The sequence below is a fragment of the Ruditapes philippinarum genome, unplaced genomic scaffold (assembly GCF_026571515.1).
Source record: "Ruditapes philippinarum isolate M1 unplaced genomic scaffold, ASM2657151v2 ctg5175_1_1_1_1, whole genome shotgun sequence".
In the NCBI taxonomy this organism is placed as follows: domain Eukaryota; kingdom Metazoa; phylum Mollusca; class Bivalvia; order Venerida; family Veneridae; genus Ruditapes; species Ruditapes philippinarum.
This window is the reverse complement of record NW_026864264.1, coordinates 1-14,421: the sequence shown is the minus strand read 5'-3', so window position 1 is coordinate 14,421 and position 14,421 is coordinate 1. Positions and strand designations below refer to the sequence as shown.

At 37.2% G+C, this 14,421-nt stretch overlaps 1 protein-coding gene across 1 annotated transcript; it reads left to right on the top strand.

The window, feature by feature from the left end:
- Nucleotides 1–3,995: 3,995 nt before the first annotated feature.
- LOC132725021 (RNA cytosine C(5)-methyltransferase NSUN2-like) lies at nt 3,996–12,521 on the top strand (the record flags this gene model as incomplete). Its single annotated transcript, XM_060710012.1, is given in 6 exon segments — nt 3,996–4,155; nt 6,436–6,519; nt 7,398–7,534; nt 9,136–9,237; nt 10,734–10,839; nt 12,450–12,521. Coding segments are annotated over 6 exon segments (525 nt in total), but the record flags the coding sequence as incomplete, so codon positions are not given.
- Between the last annotated feature and the right edge of the window lie 1,900 nt (nt 12,522–14,421).

Here is a 14,421-nt window from a genome sequence, read left to right as displayed (position 1 = left end):
ATAAATATCTTATTGTTTACAGATTTTGATCCCTTTTTCGTTCATACAAAGACATTTGTATTATTTTCGTATAGATCTTATTTTCGTAAGGATATTATTTTCATGCAACTTTCATATTCACGGATCTTATAAAAATATTAAATAGACATTTGGAATAGACAGATGACAGCTTGGAAAGACAGGCACCGGGGTAGGAGGGGTAAGCAGCCCATGTTACATGTCTCATCCGAGACACCTACAGACCAGCTACAGACAGAATTAACAAACAACGACCCCGGAGCCTTCCGAGAAGGGGAGGATGAAAGGCTCACCAGCACAGATTCAAGAGACAACTGGACTTATACAACGGACACTGACTGGGCAGATCGCATCAATGTTTGCAAGTGTGGAAAGGTGTGTTAAAACGCCAGGATACTGAAGATCCACCAAGCCAGATCGAAGTGCGGTCAGCATCTACAGCATGAGCAGCGCAAAGGTTCACACCTAAGTGAGATGCAGGCAGACTCCAGCCAGGATAGTCACCATAGTGCTGAAGACATTCAAGCTCATGATGAAGGGGTGGACAGCCAGGATCTTAACTTGTCAGATATGTTAGATGCAGACGCGAGCAACACAGACATCAACACCCAGAAAACAACCCACTACAGAACGGAAGCCTACACAGGGAGACAAGAAATCATGGCAGCTGTTTGATGGTGACCTTGATACCATTCTAAGTGTAACCCTCCAAGGTGAAGTAGACAGGAAAATACGTATACTCTCAGCTATCACATATGCAGTTGAGAAGGAAAGGTTTGGCATTCAAGAGAGGAAAGCCCTAAAGCCCTTCAAGCCAAATCGAGATAAAGCGCCTCAGAAGAGAACTGCGTTCATTAAGAAAGCAGTATAAAAGAGCGAGTGAACAGGAGTAGATTGGTCTCAGCGAGTTAAAAGACATCATCAGAAAGAAGCTAAAGAGCCTGACCACAGCTAAGAGGCTAAGGAAATGCAGGAAGACAAGAGAGAGACAGAGAGCAGCGTTTATCTCCAACCCACAAAAGTTCTCCCAAACCCTGCTCACGGATGAGAAGTCAGGAAGATTGACAAGCAGCAAAGAGGAAACCGAGGAGTACCTGAGAACAGCACACGCTGACTCCCAGAGAGAACAACCATTAGGGGAATGCTCGCAGATCCACCTAGTGAACCCACCTACACACCCATTCGCGTTGACTGAGCTAACACTGAGAGAAGTTCATGGGGTAGTGAGAAAGGTCCGAGCCGGGTCAGCCCCGGGACCAGGTGGGATCCCTTATAAGGTCTTGAAGAACTGCCCTAAGCTGTTGAAGAATTTTTGAACCTCATCAAGATCGTCTGGCGTAAAGGAACAGTACCTGATTGCTGGAAGGACGCAGAAGGATGCCTAACACCTAAGGACAAGAAGTCGGAAAATATCAGCCAGTTCCGAACAATATCCTTGCTGAGTGAAGAGGGCAAGATATTCTTCTCAATTGTCGCCAAGAGGATATCTGCCTCCGTGACAGAAAATGATTATGTCAACACCGCAGTCCAGAAGGGTGGCATTCCAGGCTTTTCATGATGTCTTGAACATACCGCAGCCATTACACAGCTCATCAGAGAAGCAGGCGTAAGTAACAGTGACCTCAGAGCAGTTTGGTTAGACCTTGCCAACGCATATGGATCTATTCCACACAAGGTGATTGATCATGTCATGGACCACTATCATATCCTAGACAAAATAAAAATGCTGATACGAATTTACTACAGCAATGTTCGTCTTAGATTCATTACTCCAGACTTTACCACTGACCGGATCAAGGTAGAAAGGGGTATAGATACAGAATGCTCAGTCATCTTATTTGTCCTTGGAATGAATCTCATCTTGAAGACAGCAGAACAGGAGACAAGGGGTCCCAAGATTTTATCTGGCATCAGGATGCCTCCAACCAGAAGGTTTATGGACGACTAACCATAACCACAGAATCCCACATCCAAGCAGGATGGATTCTTGGTTCACAGTACCTTGTACTCAGGAAGGGGAAGATACTGCCATATTTGGACCTTAGGATTCAAGGCGAAGACATCCCGAACATTATAGACAATCCTATCAAGTGCCTTGGGGAGTGGTTTGGTGCTACCCTTAAGGACAAAGAAGCTATCAACCAGCTCCAGGTTAGACTGAGCCAGAATCTGAAGACTATAGACAAGACGTGACTTCGAGGAAAGTTTAAGGTGTGGATCTACCAACACTCGCTACTACCAAGGCTTACAATATCAACAGCAGATCCTTAGAGCGTCAGATTAACAAGCACAGTCGTAAGTGGTTTGGCCTCCCGTAATGTATCACAACCCTAGGTCTGTACATTGCAACAGGGGAACTCCAGCTACCAGTCTCTTCGTTGGTTGAAAAGTTCAAGGTCTCCAAGGCTAGCTTACCAATGACACTAAAGGGACTCTCCTGGTGAATGCATTCGAGGAGACGGTATCGAGCTAAGGACTTGTTGAAAAGAGGTCAGTCAGCCAAGCAGTAGAATCAGCTGAGTCACGACTCAAACAAGCTGGCACCTAGGCATTGGAATGCTTGAACGTCAGAGGTACTCAACATTATCCAAACAAGACAGATGATCCAGGCTGAGATTAGGAATGGTGAAGAGGAGCAAAGGATGGCATAACTAGTACAGATAAAACTCACCTCGTCAGATATCTAGCAGATGGAGCCAGTTCGTATAAGCAGCTGCTTCCTTCTCCGCAGCGTGTACAATGTTCTACAGACACCAGCTAATCTCCATTGCTTGAAACTAACCGATGATCCATCGTGTACTTTATGTGGCAAGAGAGGAACACTGGAGCATGTTCTTAGTTCTTGCTCAACAGGGCTGTCAAAAGGCCGTTATAGGTGGAGGCACGATAGAGTCTTGAGGCAGTTAGCACATACCCCTGAGAGGGAAAGGAAGAAGCATAGAAAACTCCCTCAGAAAGAGACAGGAGTTTCATTTGTTCGCGAGGGCCAAGCCGGATCTACTAGAGCACAAAAATGTGGGGTCCTGCAGTCATCAAAGACCTTGGAGATGAAAGTAGACCTGGAAAAGCGATTTGTTTTCCCAGAAGTGGTCCAGACAACTCTGCGACCAAACATAGTATTATTCCCCCCCCCCCCCGGACAAGAAAATTGTGCTCATTGAACTGACGGTACCTTGGGAAGAGAGGTGTGACGAGGCCTACGAACGCAAATCAGCCAAGTACACCCAGTTAACTGGAGACTGTAGAAAGAAAGGATGAAAAACGAGGCTTTTCCAAATAGAAGTCGGTACAAGGGGCTTCCCATCTAATTAAATGTGGAAGATGCTGACCGAGATAGGAATAACTGGCCATCAGAAAAAGTAGGACTTCTGCTCAGTCAGTAGTGCAGCTGAAAAGGCATCTTGTTGGTTGTGGCTCAGAAGAGATGAAAAGAGCTGGTGCAAACTATCAACACACAGTGGTTTGATCCCCACTGTGGACCCACCATGTATGTATGACACCTACGCTGACGATGTTGGCAGTTCATTTTGCAGTACGAAATTGTATGCAAAACATATCAAAAATAAATCTTATTTAGTAGACCCGATTTTATTTTCTCTTTGAGCTATTCTCGTACGAGAATAATTTTCGGCTCAAACTTCATTTTTTTTTATTATTTTTTTTATTGTTCTATAATTTTAATTTGCTGTAAAATCATTCAATGAATGCATGAATATATATAACTTACATAATTATTTCAACAGATAAATGCACTATTTCAATTTTTTTTTTCGAAGCCACAACCTTATTTTCGCGAAAATAGCATATTATGGTATCCATCTACAGGTACCGATGCAGTCAATTGTTTAAACATTTCACAGGAATGTTCGCGCTTATATACTTCAACCAATTTGCATAGAACATTGAAGACATGGTATGTCGTACTTAAGTGAGAATGCATGAGTGTGCACCGTCTCCAAAAATCAGAATAAAATCATTACATAGATTCCGGATCCCGGTTTTCAGTATTTTCCCAATCCATCATGAATTCTACGGAAGTGGACAGAATTTAGATCCAGGTGACTTCGCGAGCACGCTTTGTTCTCGGTGAAAAAACATAAAACTATAACAAAAATGCCTCAAAAGCCAAAGAAGAAGGTAACTTATTGTATTTTTATTTACAGTTTAAGAATTCTTACATAAATAGGAGGAGTTAATATCTAAAGAAACGCTGTTAAACGAGTTATTATCTCTTTTAATATGCCGGCAAAGTGTCGCCGCCATTTTGGTTTTAATTTATGCACATATGAATAAATCAATTATAAGAGTTTTAAGTGCCATTTCTCTACTGTAACGCCACTTTGCAAGAATATATGTTCTTTTTTGAAAAGTCATATGATGTAGAGGTATTATTTGGCAAGTTTTTTACAGATTCCTCGTTTAATATAAAATCTCCTCTAGAAAGCCCTACGGCGCTTGTCACATAATCAAATATTTTACATAATCGGTCTATATGTGTATATAAAGATATAAGGCCCCCAACGAAACAAAAACGTCATGCGGAACAAACAAGAACGCTGCTGCAAGAAACGACCAGATCACGGTTATCTCTTCTATTAGTCCAACTAATTAGACTTGTCAAAGAGACACCAAGATAATTTTGGACGGGCGCAGGCTTCGCGAAAGTTGTCGGACATGTCCGGCAAAAATCAGACCGGTCCGATATTTTTTCCGGAGTTCCGGACCTTATGTCCGGTACGAATACCGGGATATATCCAAGACCGATCAAGGCCGAGTTTTCTCCCTTGAGTAAAAAAATGTAAAACGAGTTTTGATTTGCCGTTTCATTATAAGTGTCCAATCAAATTCTAGATACATACAACTGTCAATAACCAAAATGTCGGTGTTACTACATTATTACGCTGGCACTACGCTCGGCAAAAATCGTAAACTATCCAATGAAGTAAAAAAAGCGAAACAAAAGGAATATGAGTCCAGGTGCCCGCCGAGAAAATTTGTGGGTAAATGGAAAAATGGCCGCTTTGATCATGAATGTTTTGATTCCCAGACAGAGTCCATCAATCTGGATAAACTAGAGTGGTTGGACCAATGCTAGGCGCATACGAATGCTCGGCGTAAAAAATATTTTTTTTAGAATATCTGAAAATGTCTCGAGTTATTTCCGAGTTAGGTCACTGAGAAGCTATTTGAATACAGGTAGTTAGATATATTTGGGACACCTCAGTCTGTATTTTTGAACACAAAACATTAGATTGATGAAAAAATGCCTCAAAGTTTATCAGTGGGTTCACATTTCATAAAATTCGCCGTCATTGCTGCCCTATTTATCACGTGACCAGCGAGAATTTAGGTTCTGATACTTTGCATAACATTTGGTGACCCGTGACCCAAATGCTAATTTTTAATTGAAAACATGGCTTTGCAATTATGAATAACTGTGTATTTATTCAATAACAGACATTGTACCAAAAACATGTTGGATTTTTATTTTTTTGAGTGATAGTTCATGAATTATTTGTTTGTTTTTATTTATAATTGTATCCTTACTAAAAATAGTATATGGTCCATTACTAAAATTAGATGCTAGAATTTCCAAAACTTGAAGTCCTGCGAGATCTCATTTGAAAGCAGACTCCATATTGGTAAACATTCTCTAGATAATTCTCTAACAAACAGTTAGGTACACAATGTCATAAAAGTTTCATTTAAAAACAAAACCTGAATCAATTCAAAATTGATCTGTTCACCAAATGGTAATTTATTTTTTTGAGCCAAATTTCATTAAAAAGAGTGATTATAATAGGTTTTTATGTACAGCACATGAACGGCCAAATTCTGGTAGCCTTTGCAAATAGGGTTGACCCATAACTTTACTGTCACACAACGTCAAAATAAAAGCAACATATAAAGTTATGGATGTTCTGCATTTTGGAATATGTATTAAAGTAATGAAAGCATTGTAATCTTGATAAAAGTGTCAAAGTTAGATGTTATACAGGGCATTATTTGTCAAAATTGTGAAAGGGTCTGGACCTGTTCATTTTGTGAAAAAAGCGTGTTTTGTCATAAAATTGTGGAAAAAAAATACATATTAATTTTGGCATTAAGCGACATTATGAAACCGGAATATGTCTTCAAGACGGTACTTTAACCCACTTAACAGGTGCTTAAACCATTTAAATTGATTAAAACTATTTCTGTGTTTTTGAAATTGGCGTAAATCATGTTTAACTGGAGGGTTACCAATGTATTTCAAATACAAAGTCCAGATATTTTGTGAAATTTCTTTTGAAATTGTGAATTTTTTGCCGCCACTTTGTGAAAAAAAGTGCAATTTTGAATTGTGAAGGGGCCTTATATCGGCCCCTGTTATAGAAGGGGAAAAAGCCTTGTATGTTATTGTTTTTTCTGTTGTAGCCACAAACACCGGCCAGCCAAGCTGAAAGTGTCACAGTGCAAAATGCTGAGAATCTGATGTCAACCTTTATAAAATACTACAAGGTAATTGAGATGAATCTTCATATAAGAATCTACTTGTCACAATAAAATTGTCTTGTGTTATGTTTAATATCACAACTCTTGTGACTGAAAGTAGGTTAAAATTTTCGAGTAATTACAAGGCCGGCAAAATCTGATTTCAATTTACTTCATCTTGATATTTTATCTGAAACCTTCCTTATCTTGTCTATATAGATATGATATTTATATAGAAAATTCTTGAAGGAAGCTGAAAAGTGTTTGTCAACCCTAATCTTGTTTAAGGTAACATTATGGTTATATATGTGTTATTGTTAGGGGTGTGGATCGTCCGATAAGTGACAATCCGATCTGAATCATGATTCAGCACTTACGATTCACAAATCGAACCACAAATGATGACAAATCTTTTGTTATCAAGCCACCCATAAAAAACATGTACAAAAAATATAAAAACATGTTCATTTAAAAAAACAGCAACAATACTATACATTTAACATATAAAATATAAACCTTGCTTATGTATTTATTCTTTGGATGAGTATTTTTGTTTTGTTTTTTGAAACCAATCACTACCTAGCTCAGCATCATGGTACATGGTCTTTAACTGGCAAATTGTATTTAGGGAAACTTCATATAATTTATACTAAAATCGTATTTTTCTCGATTTGAAGAGTGTAAGAAACAGTGAATGTAAATAAAAAAATTAAATCGCAATCCACGATCTCTGGGCTTACGAATATTCAAACTCGATTTTTCACTTTGATTCGTGATTATCCGAGTACTCGGATACTCGCCCCAGCCCTAGTTATTGTAACATCATTAACTATCTTATTTTGTTAATTGTAAAAATCCTGTTCTTTTGTAATCAATAACACTAAATGATTTTTTCTTTTCAATAGGGTATTGGCTTGGTACCAGAGGAAGAGTGGAAACATTTCTTCACAAGTTTGTTTACAGACTTGCCATTCACCTTCAGAATCTGTGAAAATCATAGAAAGATCAACAATGTCCTTGAAGGAAAACCAGGAACTCTTGGGTATTTTACGCATTTTAACTGTGCATCTTTCAAATCACGAACATATTCAAAGTTTTCTATTAAGTTTAAACATTCTGAAGACAATCAGACTGTATAATTATTGCCTTAACATTATGTAGATAATTAAGGAAAAGCATTACAATCGGAAGTCACAAGCCATAGTCAAGGAGTGAATGACTGGGCTAAATTCAGAGAAAAGAAACAAGATTGTCCTCACAGTGTGGTTTTTATCACTTAATTGGGTACAGGCCTTGAATTTGGGGAAAATTTATCATTAAAATTGCTGATTTAGGAAATAAAAAACTTGTGTAAGTTTAGATTTTGGGAAAAACTGCATGATTTTAAAGAGAATTTCAATTAAGAAGAGGCCTTATTTGTTATACCAGGTGAAAAATCACTGCCTCATAATAAGTTATACATACTCAGAGATCTGCCGAGGACGCGATTTTGCGCCATTGGCGCTAAAAAAATGAGAATGGCGCAGGAAAATCGGCAGCAAAGGGCCATGGGCGCATCTAAAATCTGTGCCAGACTTATAAGAAAACAAAACTGTCTGCTGGGTTATTTAGTCATCCAGTCAAAACTGGTACCAACAGCAACATGTTACCCATGCTCCTGTAATTACGCATATTCTTTAGTTTATCCATTCCCCTATAGCTTTTGTCCTTGTTATCTACTTACCGCATTTCTTCTCATAATCCCTTTCCCACACAGATACTCATTTCTACTACCGTAAATTTAATCCAATAAAACAAACAAACAAATTATACAACTACTTAATATTTAAAATGATTATCGGTAACTGTAAAAAAAGTGTTGCTATTTTAAGAAATGCTGTAAGTTACAGTATAATCTGACAGGTGTTCAACTTGATCAACCCTAAGGTCACTCAAGTTCACGCAAGTTTTGGCTGATGAAGTGTAAAAAAAGATGTATATTTCGTCATCAGAATGTTTGACAGGGTGATTAACCAATCAGAGAAACATTGTGCATGACTTTTTTCATGATCAAAAGGTCTGTCGGCAAATGTCTTTGATGTATGCTGTCTCTACACAGAGGCATACAAGGGGCAATAAAATTCGTCAATATACATTGGTAAGGGACATTTTGTGCAAAGTAGGAACAATTAAATGGATAATGCACAATGTAAGACATTACAAGTAAGAACCAGCAATTATGTGAATAAATTTGCATATCAAATTTTTGAGCAGCCATTAAAAAAATATTTTCATTTTTGCCTGCAATTAATATTAGTTAGAAAGTTACCATGTAGGCATAATTTTTAATTATTGATAAAGTACTGAATTATAAGTGAACCACTTGTCATAAAATATGATTTAAGTTTTATTACCGGGGAAATTCAATTACATGTATCTACAAACTTTTTAACAGTTATTTTGGTCAATGTTTACTTATTTTCCCAAGGCCCATACTTTGGTAAAAATGGCCCGTCATTTTCAGACCAAGTGGGCCCAGGGCCCAGTACTTTCAAATTCTTGGCAGATCTCTGCATACTAGGTATTTGCGGCAAAACGGTTTAATAAAATTTTGTTTAATGCTATATAAGAAATACGGTTTTATAATGTCATAATCTTTTTCAGTCAAGCTGAAGTGTTAAGGGAGTTTCTCAGAAATAGTGTTTTCCCTAAGGTTGCAAATGTAAGTGTGAACGATGTGCCATTTGAAGTCACCCCCTTACCATGGTATGTATCTTATGTTGTTTTTATGTGTGAGATTTTTGTTTAAATACTTCAAATATTGTTCTTAATTTAGTAGCTTGTGATCTATGCTTTTGGCACCATTGTCCACAAGTGCAGTTTTCAAAGTCTATTAAGTCTAGAAATCATATCGGGGGAAAAAAAAATTTCAGTTTATAAGTGTCTGTTAATAAACCTTTTAACGCAGTTTGTATGCATAATTCTCATTACTTCCTTGGTAAAACAAACTTTCCATGAATACCCTGGTGTATTATGTAAAATTCCCAATTTGAATAGAGAAGATTCATTTTTCACAACTTGTACCGTCACCATTCCTAAAAGAAGGTGGGGGGGGGGGGTATGTTGACTTAAAGCACTTATATATCAATACTTGTATTTAGTTTAATAAAATTTAATAAAAATTTATACGCCCGTTTCAAAAACTGGTCGTATTATAGATTCTCCCTGGCGGGCAGGCAGCATGGCGGAGCATATCTCCAACACACACGGAGGTATTTTAATGAAACTTAATAGAAATGTTAACCACTGTAAGAAGCCGTGTCATGCACATGAACCAGGCCTCTATGTCAAAGATCAAGGTCATTGAAAAACGCTTGTCCGGAGCAAAACTTCTACATGCATTGAGGGGTTTCAATAAAACTTGGCACAAATTCACTATTGTTAGACGGAGTGTTGCGTGCAAAATTTAGGTCCCTGCGGCCAAGGTCAAGGTCACACATAGGGGTCAAAGTTCAGATTAAAATATGAAAATGTGTATTCGGACCATTTAGTCATCATTTATTGAGGGATTTAAACACAAATGGTCATTATCATGACTACTGGTGTGAAACATGTAATTGAGGTTAATATATGCAATGTCAAGGTTACTAAAGATGATTGTCAAGGTCACTTGAGATGATAAAATATAGAGATTTTGTCCAGAACATAATTATCTCCTACACATACAGAGGGATTCTAATGAAACTTCATACAAGTGTTCACCACTATGAGAAGCCTTGTCGCGCGCATGAACCAGGCCACTACGTCAAACTTAAAGGTCGTAGAAAAATGCTTGTCTTGAGCAAAACTTCTACATGCATAGAGGGATTTCAATATAACTTTGCACTAATGTTCACTATTGTTAGGCAGAGTGTCGCATGCAAAATTTAGGTCCCTGCAGTCACACATAGGGGTCAAAAATAAAATAATCACTAGAGATGATAATATTTCCAGATATATATCCGGATATTGCCCAGAGAATATCTCCTATATGCATATCTATAATGCATACATTTCTGTCAAAAGCTTCTGTGACAGGCGTATATTGCAACAATGTTGCCCTTCTTTCACAATTGTTATACTTCTGTACAGTCTAGATAAAAGAAACCATAGCTTCTTACACTCCTTAGCTTTAATTACAGAACGGATTGCATATACTGATTTTTGGAACAATATTAAGTTAACTGAATTAAACCTTACCACAAAAAACTTATTGTCAATAGGTACCCGAAACAGCTAGCCTGGAAAACAAATGTGGACCAGAAGACATTCCATCAGTGTCCAGAGTTGAAACCAATTAGTAACTTTGTAGTCCAAGAAGACAAAGCTGTAAGTAGAATCTTCAGGATACTCCCTCTCTGTTTCAGGGGAAAAATACCTGTAGAAAGGGAATGTTTTATTGTTTTCCCTTGTACTGGGAATTTCAGGCAACTTGTGCTAAAAATACAATAGTTGAAATTTCCAGTGTTTCCATGCTGTTATTTATCACAAATTTTCAATTATCACAAATTTTACTTGTAAAATGCAAATTTCATTTTGATAATGCTTTTGACAGATCAGATATAAATTACAAAAAGTTTTTAGCTCGACTATACGAAGTATATGGAGAGCTGTCCTACTCGCCCCGGCGTCGGCGTCCGCGTCCAGATTTTAGATTAAAGTTTTGGTGCAGTAAAATATTTTTCACTATAACTTTGTCATTTCTTAAGGTATCAACTTCAAACTTCAAATATATGTTCCTTATCATCAACCACATCTTAAGTGACAAGGTTCATAACTCTAGCACCAATATTTTCAGATTTATCTCCCCTTGAACTTAGAATTTTCCTTAAAAAATACTATTTTTTACTGATACTTCTTTATTTCTTAACGGATCAACCTCATACTTCAAATATATGTACCTTATCATCATCCTCATCTTATGTGACAAGGTTCATAACTCTAGCACCAATATTTTCAGATTTATCTCCCCTTGAACTTAGAATTTTCCTCAAAAAATACTATTTCTTACTGTTTCTTCTTTATTTCTTAAGGGATCAACCTCATACTTCAAATATATTTACATTATCATCATCCCCATCTTATGTGACAAGGTTCATAACTAGCACCAATATTTTTAGATTTATCTCCCTTTGAACTTAGAATTTTCCATACAAAATATTATTTTTTACTGTAACTTATTTATTTCTAAAGGGATCAACTTCATACTTCAAATATATTTACGTTATCATCATCCACATCTTATGTGACAAGGTTCATAACTCTAGCACCAATATTGCAAGAATTATCTCCCCATAAACTTAGATTTATTTACTAGAAAAATGTTATTTTTATTTTAACTTTTTTATTTTTAAAGGTATCTACCTCAAACTTCAAATACTTATTCCTTATAATCATTTACATTTTATGTGACAATGTTCATAACTCTTGAAGCAATATTTACAGATTTATCTCTCTTTTAACTTAGGATTTTCTTTAAGAAATATAATAACTTCTTTATTTTTTAAGATATCTACTTCAAACTTCAAATATATATTTCTTATCATTACACAAATGTTGTGTGGCAAGGTCCATAACTCTTGCATGACTATTTCTAGAATTATTCCCCTTGATCTTGGAATTGATGTTAACAAATGATATATTTATTACTAATATAACTTAATACTTAATTATACATAATTGATTTTTCTTTCATAGTTTTGTCCTCCTTACTGCGTCCAGCATTTTATTAGTCGAGCTTCGCTGTCTCCTGTGACAGCTCTTGTTTTTCGGGGGATCATGGACGATGTTTATTCAAGTAAATAATGGCACAAACATACATGAATTAATGGTCTTATTAAATGAAGTCAGTGCTTGTGAGATGTCTTCTTTAAATCTTGAACACTAATAAGATATTATATAAAAATTATAATAATAATGCTGATATGTTTTGTTTTCAGGGCTTTGTGTCGAAGCAGGAGATTTCCAATATGATCCCACCCCTGCTTGTGGACATAAATCCTAATCACAAGGTATGATATAGCAATTTATTTGTATGCATACCTCAACTATGTCTATACACTTGGATTACAAGAGACTGTGAAGTGCTTTTTTCTTGCAGCCCAACTTACTTGATTTTTATATGCCCGAAAGGGCATATTATGTTATACCCCCTGGCGTCTGTCCGTCCGTCCGTCCGTCCGTCTGTTAGCAATTTGGTTTCCGGAGCATAACTTAAGTTCCATTTGACCCACAATGTTCAAACTTCATAGGATGATTGTCCATATTGGGTAGAAGATCCCTATTGATTTTGGGGTCAAAAGGTCAAAGGTCAAGGTCACTATAACCTTGATACTGAAAACAGTTTCTGTCCGTTAGCAATTTGTCCGTTAGCAATTTGGTTTCCGGAGCATAACTTAAGTTCCATTTGGCCCACAATGTTCAAACTTCATAGGATGATTGTCCATATTAGGTAGAAGATCCCTATTGATTTTGGGGTCAAAAGGTCAAAGGTCAAGGTCACTATTACCTTGATACTGAAAACAGTTTCCGTCCGTTAGCAATTTGGTTTCCGGAGCATAACTTAAGTTCCATTTGGCCCACAAAGTTCAAACTTCATAGGATGATTGTCCATGTTGGGTAGAAGACCCCTATTGATTTTGGGGTCAAAAGGTCAAAGGTCAAGGTCACTATTACCTTAAAACTGAAAACAGTTTCCGGAGCATAACTTAAGTTCTATTTGACCCACAATGTTCAAACTTCATAGGATGATTGTCCATATTGGGTAGAAGACCCCTATTGATTTTGGGGTCAAAAGGTAAAGGTCACTATTACCTTGATACTGAAAACAGTTTCCGTCCATTAGCTTTGTTCATTAGCAATTTGGTTTCTGGAGCATAACTTAAGTTCCATTTTGCCCACAATGTTCAAAATTCATAGGATGATTGTCCATATTGGGTAGAAGACCCCTATTGATTTTGGGGTCAAAAGGTCAAAGGTCAAGGTCACTATTACCTTAAAACTAAAAACAGTTTCCGGAGCATAACTTAAGTTCCATTTGACCCCACAATGTTCAAACTTCATAGGATGATTGTCCATATTGGGGTACAAGACCCCTATTGATTTTGGGGTCAAAGTCAAGGTCACTATTACCTTGATACTGAAAACAGTTTCTGTCCGTTAGCGAATTTTGTCCGTTAGCAATTTGGTTTTCCGGAGCATAACTTAAGTTCCATTTGGCCCACAATGTTCAAACTTCATAGGATGATTGTCCATATTGGGTAGAAGATCCCTATTGATTTTGGGGTCAAAAGGTCAAAGGTCAAGGTCACTATAACCTTGATACTGAAAACAGTTTCTGTCCGTTAGCAATTTGTCCGTTAGCAATTTGGTTTCCGGAGCATAACTTAAGTTCCATTTGGCCCACAATGTTCAAACTTCATAGGATGATTGTCCATATTAGGTAGAAGATCCCTATTGATTTTGGGGTCAAAAGGTCAAAGGTCAAGGTCACTATTACCTTGATACTGAAAACAGTTCCGTCCGTTAGCAATTTGGTTTCCGGAGCATAACTTAAGTTCCATTTGGCCCACAAAGTTCAAACTTCATAGGATGATTGTCCCATGTTGGGTAGAAGACCCCTATTGATTTTGGGTCAAAGGTCAAAGGTCAAGGTCACTATTACCTTAAAACTGAAAACAGTTTCCGGAGCATAACTAAGTTCTATTGACCCACAATGTTCAAACTTCAATAGGATGATTGTCCATATTGGTAGAAGACCCCTATTGATTTTGGGTCAAAAGGTCAAGGTCACTATTACCTTGATACTGAAAACAGTTTCCGTCCGTTAGCAATTTGTCCGTTAGCAATTTGGTTTTCCGGAGCATAACTTAAGTTCCGTTTGGCCCACAATGTTCAAACTTCATAGGGAAG